Source organism: Bombina bombina, chromosome 2 (assembly GCF_027579735.1).
Source record: "Bombina bombina isolate aBomBom1 chromosome 2, aBomBom1.pri, whole genome shotgun sequence".
Lineage (NCBI taxonomy): Eukaryota > Metazoa > Chordata > Amphibia > Anura > Bombinatoridae > Bombina > Bombina bombina.
The window spans coordinates 20,811,438-20,826,791 of NC_069500.1; the positions used below are offsets into that span (position 1 = coordinate 20,811,438).

Consider the following 15,354-nt stretch of genomic DNA (forward strand, 5'->3'; position numbering starts at 1 on the left):
CTAAAATATAGGAGGTGAGAGCTGTACTAAGCAATTTGCAGATTTATTTGCTACATAAAGGGACAGTAAATGTAAACAGCATGTAATTAAAAAGGGACGAGAAACACCACTTTTTTTTCTTAACCCTTTGAGTGCTAATGACGGCTCTGAGCCATCAGAGTTTCCCACTCTGGTGCTAATGATGGCTCAGAGCCGTCACTAGCACTCTCCCACCCACTCCTACCCCGGCGATCGTGCCTGTAGAGTGACAGGCATTGCCAGGGCTTCCCGTTTGGCGGGGTGACATCACACTCAATAGCGTAGCTTTATTTATACTTACCAATGTTAAGTTTAGGAGATGGGGCATGCTGCTTTGAAGCCTGTACCTCAGGCATCTAAGCAGCTACAGACCCCCAAGACCCACCATTGGAAAGGTAATCGCCTAACCTTTCCAGCAGTGTAAGTATTGGGGGTCTGAAGAAAAAAAAAAATGTGTTCTAAAAAATTAAAAAAACATTAAAAAAATCTTAGCACCCAGGTGGGAAAGTGTTTAGCACTCAAAGGGTTAATTCAGAGCATTGAATTTAAGAAAAAGTTTTTATTTCTATTATGAAATTTACTTCTATTTCATGGTTTGAAAGTAATAGTCACCTGCACACACAGATATCCCCCTAAAATAGCTATAACTAAAAACAAACTAAAAACTACTTCCAAAACTATTCAGCTTTGATATTAATTAGTTTTTTGGGTTCATTGAGAACATGGTTGTTCAATAATAAAATTAATCCTCAAAAATACAACTTTCCTAATAATTCTGCACTCCCTGTAATTAAAATGAATGTAGCTCGCTCCCGCTACCAGACAGCGTGCCCACGATGCGCTTAAGAAAAAACAGACCCGCTCGATAGAGCCAGGAGCGGCGTTCTGCAAAACTCAACTTCGTAGTACAAAATCTCAGGATCACTTTGTTGCATATACTTGGCGCTAAGCTAATGTTATATAATCCTGCACTTTGTCAGAATTATATAACATTATTTTGTAGGTTTACTGCCCCTTTAAAAGGTTTCACTCGTTACAAAAGACTCACTAATTGGATACAACAGATTGTCAATGCTATTCAGCAGACTGCATAGATGTAGCCCAGATCGTGATGTCATCAGTGGGAGGAGCTTGGCAGCCATTTCAAAGTGACCAGAAACATTATTCATTTTAAAATAACTTTTTTACAGTTCCTGCTGCCTGATAGATTAAGTGGTACAGGAGGCTATTTGCAGCTTAAAGGGATAGCGTAGTCAAAATTAAAACTTTCATGAGTCAGATAGAGCAGCAATTTTAAGCAACTATCCAATTCACTCCTATTATCAATTGGTCTTCGTTCTTCTGGTATCTTTATTTGAAAAAGCAGGAATGTAAACCTTAGCATCTGGTTCATTTTTGGTTCAACACCCTTGATAGCGCTTTGCTGATTGGTGGCCTATTTAGATACCTATCAGCAAGCGCTACCCAGGTGCTGAAACAAAAATGGGCCGGCCCCTAAGCTTTACATTCTTGCTCTTTCAAATAAAGATACCAAGAAAAAGTGATAATAGGAGTACATTAGAAAGTTGCTGCTCTATCTGAATCATGAAAGTTTAATGTTGACTAGACTGTCCCTTTCATCTAAAGTAATACTTTAAGATGACTAAGGTGTAGGCTGTCCCTTTAAGAGCACTATACATCAGCAGTTTGTAACAAATGCTTTTGAACACTAGATGGCAGCAGTGCCTGTACGCTGTACAACATTGTTAAAAGCATTCTTGCAAAACTGCTGTCATAAAGTGCTTCACACGTGAGCAACCCTGAGCCTACCTACCTGCTGTGCAAAGGATACTAAAAGAAAGAAGTAAACGATAACAGAAATTGGAATATTTAGTGTTTTTTTTTTTTTATTGTACACTATCTGAATAGCAAATGAAAAAGTTTTAATGACCACATATGAACACAGTTTAGTGGATATTTTTTAAATGCACTTTTATTACTTTTAAAAGTTATCTGCAAGTATTTTAAATTTAATAAAATGAGTTGCTGATTATTGGCCCCGTTTATTGGTTTACACGCTGCACGGCCCATTAGCCAAAATACAGGTGCCCTCCTGTGAGCGGCACAGTATGAAACAGTTAATAAGGGAACCATACCTTGCAATTTCTATTGTGCAGTAAACAAATACAGCCACTGCAAAAACCCACCTCTCCCTGTCTGTATTGTGCAGACTGAACTTGTCAAGAAGACAACAATATCACAGATCTGTAAATAGTGTGAAGATGCAGAACACCATGGCCCTATACCGGTACACTACTGCGTGAAATTCTAGCCGCCACTGGGGCGACTAACAATGCAGATGAGCCGCGCATGCTGTGCTCACCTACCTGTGTCTGAGGTCAGGTACGCGCACTCTATGCAAGGTACAGAGCAGGTGGGAACGCTTTATACCTCACTACACTACAGGAGGATTAAAGAAGAAGACGGAAGAAAAAGGGGCAACAGGATAAAAATGATTTATTTTACTCAATAGCACGTTCAATCCTAATAGAATATACACTGCATAACATTAGTTGACAAGTGCATTATTTACCATCACAGGGCTCGACAAAGCCAGAAGCCACTGGCTCCTAGAATTTTACCTCTTCCTAACATTTTAGGGTTATTCCCTGCATATCTATATACAAATACCACTGTCTGGCTACTAACTATGCTTATGGCTCCTACATTTTAAACAAATGTGTTGTTCCCTAATTTAAAGGGAAATCAAGCACATTCTAAAGAGGACAATTTAATATAATAGCAAGAGGTGTTTATTGCTTCTTAAAGGGGCACTAAAGTCAAAATTTAATTTTCATAATTTAGATAGAGCATGTAATTTTGAGAATTTCTCATTTAACTCCATTATCAAACTGTGCAGTCTTTTTATATGCACTTTTTTTAAAAAGGTACCAGCTACTGAGCTTTTGCAAAAGTTCACAATGTATACAAGTAATCGATTGGCTGATAGCTGTCACACGATAAAGAGGACTGGCAAACTGAAGTAAATTTTGAAATTTGTCACAAAAAAACAACCTACTGCTCATTTAAAAATCAGAGTTTCTATCGCAGAAAATAAAATAGTTCTCAGCACAACCTGACTCCCTGGTATAATAAAAAGATAAACTTCTTCACCATAAAGTTTATTTAGTGTGCAACTAAAAACAAGTAAAATCCACGTCACAAAACAGGGTCCGGAAATTGCAGAATTCAGACACGTTTCATGCAGGTCTTCTGCACTTTTTCAATGTTGAACAAGCAGTTTCCAAATCCTCTTTTTAAAGGCAAACAATTAAAAACATATATAAACAAAAAGGGAGACAATGTTTTTTACATTCCCCTACTAATTCGTACAGTGATGAGTATGCATAGTATTTGTATACTCCAAAATAATATGTCTGATAGGGATAGGTGCTTGTACCTTTAAGTAACTTTTACAGAAAATCAGTAAGAGACTGAAAAAAGGGGTACAAATATAGCACTCAATGAATGTATTTGTGTATCACAGGAGGTGAAAAGAAATATAAAATGTAACTTTTATTAGATCAAATTAAAAACAGGGGATTTACAAACATTTTTTAAAAGATAGAAATTTGGATCCACTACCTATTCGCCAGATAATATCGTTACTGGCTAGTAGAGACACATACCCACGTTAGGTTAATGTATGGTCTCCTTATAAATCAAATGACAAGGCTATCCCTTGGTATATTATTCTAAGTACAGATAATCTGTTATTCGTGTAGGTTTGAATAAACAATCTGGCCTTGCAAGACTTGACTCAATAAATTGTGATTTTAAATAAATATTATGTTACCCACAATACTCTAGAAAGTGAGAGGTTTTGTAACCTATTTGTTATTACCCGTTAATGCCACACAAAATTAAACTTGGGTTTATTTAGTTATTGTGGTAAAGAGTCAGTTTGATACTAGAGTTGCCTTTTGTTACCATTTAAATTATCACTGATACCTATATGGGTTACCTTTCATTACCGTTTTTGTCATTACTGATAAGTATGTAGATCCATAGAGGTAAATATTGTGATACCTACGATACTATAGAAAGTAAGAAGTCTGATAAACTCCTTGTATTACCTATTAATACCGTGATGAATTATACTTTGGTTTCCATGAGTATCGTTATAAGGAGTTTACTAATAAACTCTGACAGTTAGTTATCTCATTTAAACCGTTATTAAATATCACTCTTTAGTATTTAGGTTCAAGGAGATCAGGCCTTTGTATCAATATTGCCTTATAGATACCACTTTATAATACCGTAAATAAAGTTAACCTTGTTTTTTCTATGGCTTTGTAAATATCTTTGGTAATATATTGGTCAAAATAAGTCTGATCCCATATTTGTGTTACCTATAATTAATCAAAGTTTCTAATATAGCCGATATGGCTAGATCGCTTACGCTAAACCCCGCAAATGCGGCAAACAAGATTTTTATACCATTATACTATTATTGCTTTGTCATTTAAATAAGGTAGTGAGTCAACAAATTAAATTAAAAACAACAGATAGGGAAGAACAGGGGGGCGCCACTTAATTAAACACACACACAATTAAAAACAACAATATATTAACTCCTTACTTGACACACTGAGTATGGACGGACCAACATAACAGTTTACAGTATAATGTATAAATATATCACTCTGAATCACAAAGGCCCAACATTTAGCTTCAAATAAATAAATTGGCATCTGCTTCCATATTTATTCCTAATGGGGTTCTAGTATTTAAAACATATTCATTTTTTTTATTTTTAGCAACTGGGGTATAAAGATCAGGATTCTTGATATCTCTATTAAGTTCTAAGGCTCTACCTTTTAAATGTCTTGTAGTTTCCCCAACATATTGTATTTTTTTAGTTGCACACTAAATAAACTTTATGGTTTTACGTAGTAATAGTGAACAAGTTCATCTTGTCATTAAACCGGGAAGCCAGGCTGTGAGGAGAGCTATTTTCTTTTCTGTATCGTTGAAGCTGGTGTCTTGGGCAGGGACGCTGTTCTAAGACCTCAGGAAATTCCAGTTTTACTCAGCAGGATTACTACAGTGCACACGCTAAAGAAACGCTTGCCTGGACGGGCTCTGCTGGTAATTGCTGCGGTATTTTTTGTTTTAAAGGGCATTGTCTTTTTATTGTGCAAATCTACTGTATGTATCGGCCCTTTAAAATCAGAATAAAGCGGGATTATAAAGCAAACACTAAATAGGTGTTATGTATTGAATGTTTATATCAGCCGTTAGCGCTAAGAGATGGAACTTTGCAACACAAGTCAGGAGATGCAGATATGTGCAAAGCGTAAAACCCACTTACCAAACATCCACCACTAACAGGAGCGCAGGATTCGGACCCTTTCAATAACTTCCAGAGAAATCACAACTGGAGCAAAATACTGGTTTGTTTTATTAATAAACAATTTCACTAAGCATGTAGCAAAATAACTCACTGCAAAGCTGTGGTGCAAATGTATTTCTAAAGCACCTCCCTATATTCAGAACTGAAATGCGCGGCCTGTTTATTTTAACATAAATAATTGAATGTATTTAACATTTAAGTAAGAAATCCAAATGATGTTGCAAGGCCACTGTAAAGGAGGTGTCATTAATTATAAATGATCTTAAGGCTCTGAAAAATTACTGTAAACCAGGGCTCGACAAACCCAGGAGCCTGGGAGCCACTGGCTCCTAGAATTTTACCCCTGGCTCCTAACTTTTTGGGTTATTCTCCATATATCTATATACAAATCCAACTGTCTGGCTCCTAAAAATATGCCTGGCTCCTTAATATTCTTACTGGCTCCTAATTTTTGAACATATTCGTCAAGCACTGCTGTAAACCATCTATAAAATTAACTATCTGAAAATAGCAAAACAGAGGCTGAATGTTATTAGAAGCACTCACTTCAGTCTCAACGATAGAGTGTGGACAGCTAGGTACATTTTAACCTCCAGAAGCAAATTTCTAGGTTTTATAAAAGTAATGTAATATACAGTTCATTAAAGGTCTTGCAGTGGATAGGTTTACTTTTGAGCACTTCTTGCTAATAACAGAATCATTTATTTTAAACACCTTTTGAATGGTTCATTAGCTGCTACAATATTTCCATCAGTGAACATCCCCGCACATAACCAGGTCACCATGTCAATCCAGATGTTTGTCATTTGTAGCTGCCAACCCAAGCGCCAATGTATCTGAGTGCACAAGCTGAGGTTTCTTGGAATCAATAACCCAACCACACTTGCAACTTTACAAAAAAAAAAAAACTGTATTTGTCTGTCTGAAGCACCAAATGGTTTGTAGTTTGTTCTACAAGGAATCCCTTCTGATGCCCACCTAGAAGTACACAATAATACAACATATGGATCCTACGACCGGCCCCCATCCTAGAGTGCAGGTCACTAGCTTAAGTTTTCCTTTGTGCCTCTCCACGCTGGCCATGGGGTCTGGTCTGCTTCCGCCCATCTCCTCCTCCCCTCCCAACACCTGGCTTTCTCCTCTTCTGCCCATGGGATTCTGCCTTTAAGTCCTGGAGCCATTTTGTGTCATAGCTGCCTGGTGCCTGGTATCCAGGTTCGGTAGAATCCAGAGGGTCTTTGCTGAGCAGGACGCAGATGGCTGGAACATTTCTTTTCACTGTTAAAGTGTCCAACCCAACCTCAGGAACAATTGGCTCCCAAATTTCCTCAGTCAGATTGAAGGTTACTTTAGTGATCTGGTGCAGATCATTCAGCCGCCTCTTCATTATCTCCACACAGGTGATAGTTTTGCTAAGAGCCTTCCCTGAGCCGCTGAACACAATCTGCCGCATACTCTCACCCTCCATCTTGCCAATAGCAAATCGCAGCAGATTCCGGATCTTGCTGCCTTCCTTCACCTTCATCTCAATGACTTCTGAGGGCAGCCCAGAAAACTGCAAGGGCAGAGGCTTCTCGATCACGTTCACCTTCTTGTAGTTTTCCATTATCAGTCACTGCTGGCTGCACAAGAAAGGAAGTCATTAGACAGAGATTATGTGCCCACCTTACAAATGGTAAGAAAACAAAAAGGCCCTAAGCAAAGCCCTGAAATGACAACCTAAGTAAATCATTAGAGTCTCAGAGAGATCATGAGATACAGCTATGTTTGCATTAAATGTCTTTTCCTCATGAAATGAATCACAAAATGAGTGACAGTCCAGCCTCAAAACGGGGCTATAGGCAGTGCAAACGGGGCTATAGGCAGTGCAAACGGGGCTATAGGCAGTGCAAACGGGGCTATAGGCAGTGCAAACGGGGCTATAGGCAGTGCAAACGGGGCTATAGGCAGTGCAAACGGGGCTATAGGCAGTGCAAACGGGGCTATAGGCAGTGCAAACGGGGCTATAGGCAGTGCAAACGGGGCTATAGGCAGTGCAAACGGGGCTATAGGCAGTGCAAACGGGGCTATAGGCAGTGCAAACGGGGCTATAGGCAGTGCAAACGGGGCTATAGGCAGTGCAAACGGGGCTATAGGCAATGCAAACGGGGCTATAGGCAATGCAAACGGGGCTATAGGCAGTGCAAACGGGGCTATAGGCAGTGCAAACGGGGCTATAGGCAGTGCAAACGGGGCTATAGGCAGTGCAAACGGGGCTATAGGCAGTGCAAACGGGGCTATAGGCAGTGCAAACCCACTGTTAGCCGACACATTACACAGTGAGACACTAACCCAATGAGTGCCAGAGGAACCTGCAATCTGTAGCATTAACCCAATGAGTGCCAGAGGAACCTGCAATCTGTAGCATTAACCCAATGAGTGCCAGAGGAACCTGCAATCTGTAGCATTAACCCAATAAGTGACAGCTCCAGCCTACAAACTTAGCTATAGACAGTACAAACCCACTGTTAGCCGACACATTACACAGTGAGACACTAACCCAATGAGTGCAAAAGGGATCTGCAATCTATATCATTAACCCAATGCGCGCAAAAGGGACCTGCAATCTATATCATTAACCCAATGCGCACCAGAGGGACCTGCAATCTATATCATTAACCCAATGCGCACCAGAGGGACCTGCAATCTATATCATTAACCCAATGCGCACCAGAGGGACCTGCAATCTATATCATTAACCCAATGCGCACCAGAGGGACCTGCAATCTATATCATTAACCCAATGCGCACCAGAGGGACCTGCAATCTATATCATTAACCCAATGCGCACCAGAGGGACCTGCAATCTATATCATTAACCCAATGCGCACCAGAGGGACCTGCAATCTATATCATTAACCCAATGCGCACCAGAGGGACCTGCAATCTATATCATTAACCCAATGCGCACCAGAGGGACCTGCAATCTATATCATTAACCCAATGCGCACCAGAGGGACCTGCAATCTATATCATTAACCCAATGCGCACCAGAGGGACCTGCAATCTATATCATTAACCCAATGCGCACCAGAGGGACCTGCAATCTATATCATTAACCCAATGCGCACAAGAGGGACCTGCAATCTATATCATTAACCCAATGCGCACCAGAGGGACCTGCAATCTATATCATTAACCCAATGCGCACCAGAGGGACCTGCAATCTATATCATTAACCCAATGCGCACCAGAGGGACCTGCAATCTATATCATTAACCCAAAGCGCACCAGAGGGACCTGCAATCTATATCATTAACCCAAAGCGCACCAGAGGGACCTGCAATCTATATCATTAACCCAAAGCGCACCAGAGGGACCTGCAATCTATATCATTAACCCAATGCGCACCAGAGGGACCTGCAATCTATATCATTAACCCAATGCGCACCAGAGGGACCTGCAATCTATATCATTAACCCAATGCGCACCAGAGGGACCTGCAATCTATATCATTAACCCAATGCGCACCAGAGGGACCTGCAATCTATATCATTAACCCAATGCGCACCAGAGGGACCTGCAATCTATATCATTAACCAAATGCGCACCAGAGGGACCTGCAATCTATATCATTAACCCAATGCGCACCAGAGGGACCTGCAATCTATATCATTAACCCAATGCGCACCAGAGGGACCTGCAATCTATATCATTAACCCAATGCGCACCAGAGGGACCTGCAATCTATATCATTAACCCAATGCGCACCAGAGGGACCTGCAATCTATATCATTAACCCAATGCGCACCAGAGGGACCTGCAATCTATATCATTAACCCAATGCGCACCAGAGGGACCTGCAATCTATATCATTAACCCATAGAGTTCCAAACGAAACAGTTATCTATATATTAACCAAATGAACACCAGAGGGACCGGAAATCTATGTAATTAACCCAGAGTTCTAGGGGGACATCTAACCTTTATAATTAACCCAATGAATGTCAGTGGGACCTGCAGTCTTAAAGGGACACTGAACCCAAATGTTTTCTTTCGTGATTCAGATAGAGCATGCAATTTTAAGCAACTTTCTAATTTACTCCTATTATCAAATTTTCTTCGTTCTCTTGCTATATTTATTTGAAAAAGAAGGCATCTAAGCTATTTTTGGTTCTGTACCCTGGACAGCACTTGTTTATTGGTGGCTGAATTTATCCACCAATCGGCAAGAACAACCAAGGTTGTTCATCAAAAACGGGCCGGCATCTAAACTTACATTCTTGCTTTTCAAATAAAGATACCATGAGAATGAAGAAAATGTGATAAGAGTAAATTAGAAAGTTGCTTAAAATAGCTTCTCTATCTGAATCACAAAAGAAAAAATGTGGGTTCAGTGTCCCTTTAAGCACTGTCCCAATGAGCAGCAGACATGGAAACTGGTACATTAACCCATTAAGAGCAAAAGGAACCTGCAATCTGTAGCATTAACCCAATGAGTACCAGAGGAACCTGCAATCTGTAGCATTAACCCAGTGAGTATCAGAGGAACCTGCAATCTGTAGCATTAACCCGATGAGTACCAGAGAACCTGCAATCTGTAGCATTAACCCAATGAGTACCAGAGGAAACTGCAATCTGTAGCATTAACCTAATGAGTACCAGAGGAAACTGCAATCTGTAAGATTAACCCAATGAGTACCAGAGGAACCTGAAATCTGTAGCATTAACCTAATGAGTACCAGAGGAAACTGCAATCTGTAAGATTAACCCAATGAGTACCAGAGGAACCTGAAATCTGTAGCATCAACTCAATGAGTACCAGAGGAACCTGCAATCTGTAAAATTAACCCAATGAGTATCAGAGGAACCTGCAATATGTAACATTAACCCCATGAGTACCAGAGGGAGCTGATATCTGTAGCATTAACCTAATGAGTATCAGAGGGACCTGCAATATGTAACATTAACCCAATGAGTACCAGAGGGAGCTGATATCTGTAGCATTAACCTAATGAGTATCAGAGGGACCTGCAATATGTAACATTAACCCCATGAGTACCAGAGGGAGCTGATATCTGTAGCATTAACCTAATGAGTATCAGAGGGACCTGCAATATGTAACATTAACCCAATGAGTACCAGAGGGAGCTGATATCTGTAGCATTAACCTAATGAGTATCAGAGGGACCTGCAATATGTAACATTAACCCCATGAGTACCAGAGGGAGCTGATATCTGTAGCATTAACCTAATGAGTATCAGAGGGACCTGCAATATGTAACATTAACCCAATGAGTACCAGAGGGAGCTGATATCTGTAGCATTAACCTAATGAGTATCAGAGGGACCTGCAATATGTAACATTAACCCCATGAGTACCAGAGGGAGCTGATATCTGTAGCATTAACCTAATGAGTATCAGAGGGACCTGCAATATGTAACATTAACCCAATGAGTACCAGAGGGAGCTGATATCTGTAGCATTAACCTAATGAGTATCAGAGGGACCTGCAATATGTAACATTAACCCCATGAGTACCAGAGGGAGCTGATGAGTATCAGAGGGACCTGCAATATGTAACATTAACCCAATGAGTACCAGAGGGAGCTGATATCTGTAGCATTAACCTAATGAGTATCAGAGGAACCTGCAATCTGTAACATTAACCCCATGAGTACCAGAGGGAGCTGATATCTGTAGCATTAACCTAATGAGTATCAGAGGGACCTGCAATATGTAACATTAACCCAATGAGTACCAGAGGGAGCTGATATCTGTAGCATTAACCTAATGAGTATCAGAGGGACCTGCAATATGTAACATTAACCCAATGAGTACCAGAGGGAGCTGATATCTGTAGCCTTAACCTAATGAGTATCAGAGGGACCTGCAATATGTAACATTAACCCAATGAGTACCAGAGGGAGCTGATATCTGTAGCATTAACCTAATGAGTATCAGAGGAACCTGCAATCTGTAACATTAACCCCATGAGTACCAGAGGGAGCTGATATCTGTAGCATTAACCTAATGAGTATCAGAGGGACCTGCAATCTGTAACATTAACCCCATGAGTACCAGAGGGAGCTGATATCTGTAGCATTAACCTAATGAGTATCAGAGGGACCTGCAATATGTAACATTAACCCAATGAGTACCAGAGGGAGCTGATGAGTATCAGAGGGACCTGCAATATGTAACATTAACCCAATGAGTACCAGAGGGAGCTGATATCTGTAGCCTTAACCTAATGAGTATCAGAGGGACCTGCAATATGTAACATTAACCCAATGAGTACCAGAGGGAGCTGATATCTGTAGCATTAACCTAATGAGTATCAGAGGAACCTGCAATCTGTAACATTAACCCCATGAGTACCAGAGGGAGCTGATATCTGTAGCATTAACCTAATGAGTATCAGAGGGACCTGCAATATGTAACATTAACCCAATGAGTACCAGAGGGAGCTGATATCTGTAGCCTTAACCTAATGAGTATCAGAGGGACCTGCAATATGTAACATTAACCCAATGAGTACCAGAGGGAGCTGATATCTGTAGCATTAACCTAATGAGTATCAGAGGAACCTGCAATCTGTAACATTAACCCCATGAGTACCAGAGGGAGCTGATATCTGTAGCATTAACCTAATGAGTATCAGAGGGACCTGCAATATGTAACATTAACCCAATGAGTACCAGAGGGAGCTGATATCTGTAGCATTAACCTAATGAGTATCAGAGGGACATTGTATCTATATAAATAAGGATTAGAGGAACCTGCAATCTATAGCAATAACCCTATGAGCGCCAGAGGAATCTGCAACTTTTAAAATGAACCTATCGAGCACTTCCGGATTAACACCGTGAGTACCAGAGAGACCCACTGAACATGACACCCTGTCTAGTCAGCTCCTCCGTTGTTTCTCACCCGCTCGTTCACAGGTCCCGGCACCAGATTCACATGCACATTCAGGGCGCTGCCATGTTGAGTCGTCTGGGGCGGAGCTTACGTGATCATCACGTGATCACTATCAGCAAGTAGTGCGTGTCACAGGTGGAACGCGCTGGTGGTGGTGTCGGCCTACTGCCATCTAGTGGGGGAAATCCGGTACTGCACGGAGAAGGATATGTGACAGAGATGTTCGTGCCCAGAGGCCTGACGTTACCGCTGAGACCCATAAAGTGCCGCGTGTCCGTTCCCGCCATTTGATCAGTTATAGGGGGCGGCACCTGGTGCTCTCTAGACCCAAACCCAGCCCGTGTTAGACCACCAGGGTGTCCAGCTGTCTGATATTAATATAAACTGGACAGTAAGACTCAGTACTGTAAAACCTTAATCTGTCCCCAAAAAGACTTGGTAACTGTGCTTTTTGTATGTGATAAATAGCAGTGCTCATTGTAATCTAATGCTCAAGAGCATGCTCATTCAAATGGGCTGAACCTAATAGCAGACCTCCCATTCTCAGCAGCAGAAACCCTCATGCAAACAGACTGGGGTCTCTGGGCCAGATGGTCATTTCATGTTAACCCCCCTCATATGCACAGACAATGACCTCAAGTGTATAATCAGGAATTCCCTGCAAGTTTAATACCATAGAAAGTAACAAAGCTCACTAATTTGCAGGGGATAGCAAGAGATGACAGGGAACAACATAATACCGTTTTCAGGGCACTTTACGGCACATTTTGAGACATACTTGCAGCCTACCTCGTGAGATAAAACAGCAAGACATACAGGTGTAATGTGCTGGGATCGCTCCAATACATATTGTAAAGACACTTCATACCTAAAGTCCTGTTCTGCTCACTCAATGCTGTGAGAATCATTACAAAATAAAAATATAAGGAGCAATTTAAACTTATTCTTTACCATTGCAACTGTTTCTTTTTTTTTTGCCTGAAAATGACAATTTACTTTAAATATGAGTTTTAACTTTTAAACTTTTACATTGAATACAATATTTTCTGCAAAATGTAAGGATAAAATAATTAAAGAGCCATTATAATCAAAAAGTGACACGTTCTAACCTGTTAGAACTTGTAATGTTAAAGGGATATTCCAGCCAAATTGAAAACCACATGGGTGCATTTCGGTATTGAACAGAAGAAATTTTGTAATATATATGCATTAGCAAAAATGCTTCTAATAAAAGCTATAGGTGTTTCAAAAGTGTATTTAAGTATGCACTGTGCACCAGCATTTTAAAAACCAAAACTTGCTCAGACAGCCTAAGGTGCGTGTACCATTTTGTAATGACTCAATTTAATTGCTGACATGATACAAGCCCCACTGATGATCTGAGAAGCTGCATTATTTAAAATGTGGGTGCAGTGACAATATCAAGCTATACCTCACATGCACGTGCAGAGAAAAATGCCAACACTAAAACAGTGATTAGTTTTAGTAGAAGCATTTTTGCCAATACATTTATATTGCACATATGTTTCTATTCAAAGATGCAATAAATCTATGTGCATTAAAATTTTGACTGGAATATCCCTTTAAGTAGATCAACCACAGACTATGTGTTTAAACCCCAAAAAGGGTGTTAAAGGGGACCTAGGGTCGATAGACTTAAAATCACAAGCTTTAAAGAATTAGAGTGTCATTTTTTTGACTGAAAATGCTCCTTTAAATATCAGTGACATTACAGAGTTGGAAATGCATAAAAAAAACCTATATACGTAGTCAGACAGCATAACATTTTAAACAATTTTCCAATTTACTTCTGGTATAAATTTGCTTTATTCTCTTGGTATCCTTAGCTGAAGCAGCAGCATTACAGTACTGGGGTGTCGCTGAGCCATGAATCAGCAGCTAGCTCCCAGTACAGCGTGCTGCACCTGAGCCTACCTAGTGTCCGGCTATAAGAATATCATCAAATAATATACAATGTATACTTATAAATAATAATATGTCTGTGTAAACCAAATAATTTATTTTTGTTTATGGGATCAAGAGGGAAAATGTATGTAAGCCAGCCCCTCTCACTCATCAAATAAATTACTTGCAGAACAAAGAAATGTTTTCAAAGTAATCTTAGAGGAGACGTTTGGTCTATTTAAACATTAATTTCAAAGAAAATGATAAAAGTTTAAACTGTTGATATAGAATAGGACCATTGAGTCATTTCAAAGGACAAATAGTCTCAAAGATAATCATTTGTATATTCTATGTATTCCACATCTGAAAACAAAGGACTGTTTCCAAAAGATGTCCCACTGAGGTGTGAATTTAACCCCTTAATGACCGCAGCACTTTTCCATTTTCTGTCCGTTTGGGACCATTTTTGCGGTGTTTGTGTTTAGCTGTAATTTTCCTCTTACTCCTTTACTGTACCCACACATATTATATACCGTTTTTCTCGCCATTAAATGGACTTTCTAAAGATACCATTATTTTCATCATATCTTATAATTTACTATAAAAAAATTATAAAATATGAGGAAAAATTGAAAAAAAAAAACACTTTTTCTAACTTTGACCCCCAAAATCTACAACCACCAAAAAACACCCATGCTAAATAGTTTCTAAATTTTGTCCTGAGTTTAGAAATACCCAATGTTTACATGTTCTTTACTTTTTTTGCAAGTTATAGGGCCATAAATACAAGTAGCACTTTGCTATTTCCAAACCATTTTTGTTCAAAATTAGCGATAGTTATATTGGGACACTGATATCTTTCAGGAATACCTGAATATCCCTTGACATGTATATATTTTTTTTTAGTAGACAACCCAAAGTATTGATCTAGGCCCATTTTGGTATATTTCATGCCACCATTTCACCGCCAAATGCGATCAAATAAAAAAAATCGTTCACTTTTTCACAAATTTTTTCACAAACTTTAGGTTTCTCACTGAAATTATTTACAAACAGCTTGTTCAATTATGGCACAAATGGTTGTAAATTCTTCTCTGGGATCCCCTTTGTTCAGAAATAGCAGACTTATATG

General features: G+C 39.8%; 1 protein-coding gene across 1 annotated transcript; it reads right to left on the reverse strand.

The window, feature by feature from the left end:
* Positions 1 to 2,497: 2,497 nt before the first annotated feature.
* On the reverse strand, positions 2,498 to 12,408 carry RPP25L (ribonuclease P/MRP subunit p25 like). Its single transcript, XM_053700977.1, has 2 exons — positions 12,327 to 12,408; positions 2,498 to 7,035 (listed from the first exon to the last, which is right to left on the reverse strand). Exon 2 carries the CDS (start codon positions 7,017 to 7,019, stop codon positions 6,462 to 6,464), a length of 558 nt encoding a protein of 185 aa, XP_053556952.1. The 5' UTR covers positions 7,020 to 7,035; positions 12,327 to 12,408; the 3' UTR covers positions 2,498 to 6,461.
* Between the last annotated feature and the right edge of the window lie 2,946 nt (positions 12,409 to 15,354).

What these genes read in the sequence shown, in the direction of transcription:
- RPP25L (XM_053700977.1), bottom strand. Translation starts at nt 7,019, where the DNA reads ATGGAAAACTACAAGAAGGTGAACGTGATCGAGAAGCCTCTGCCCTTG.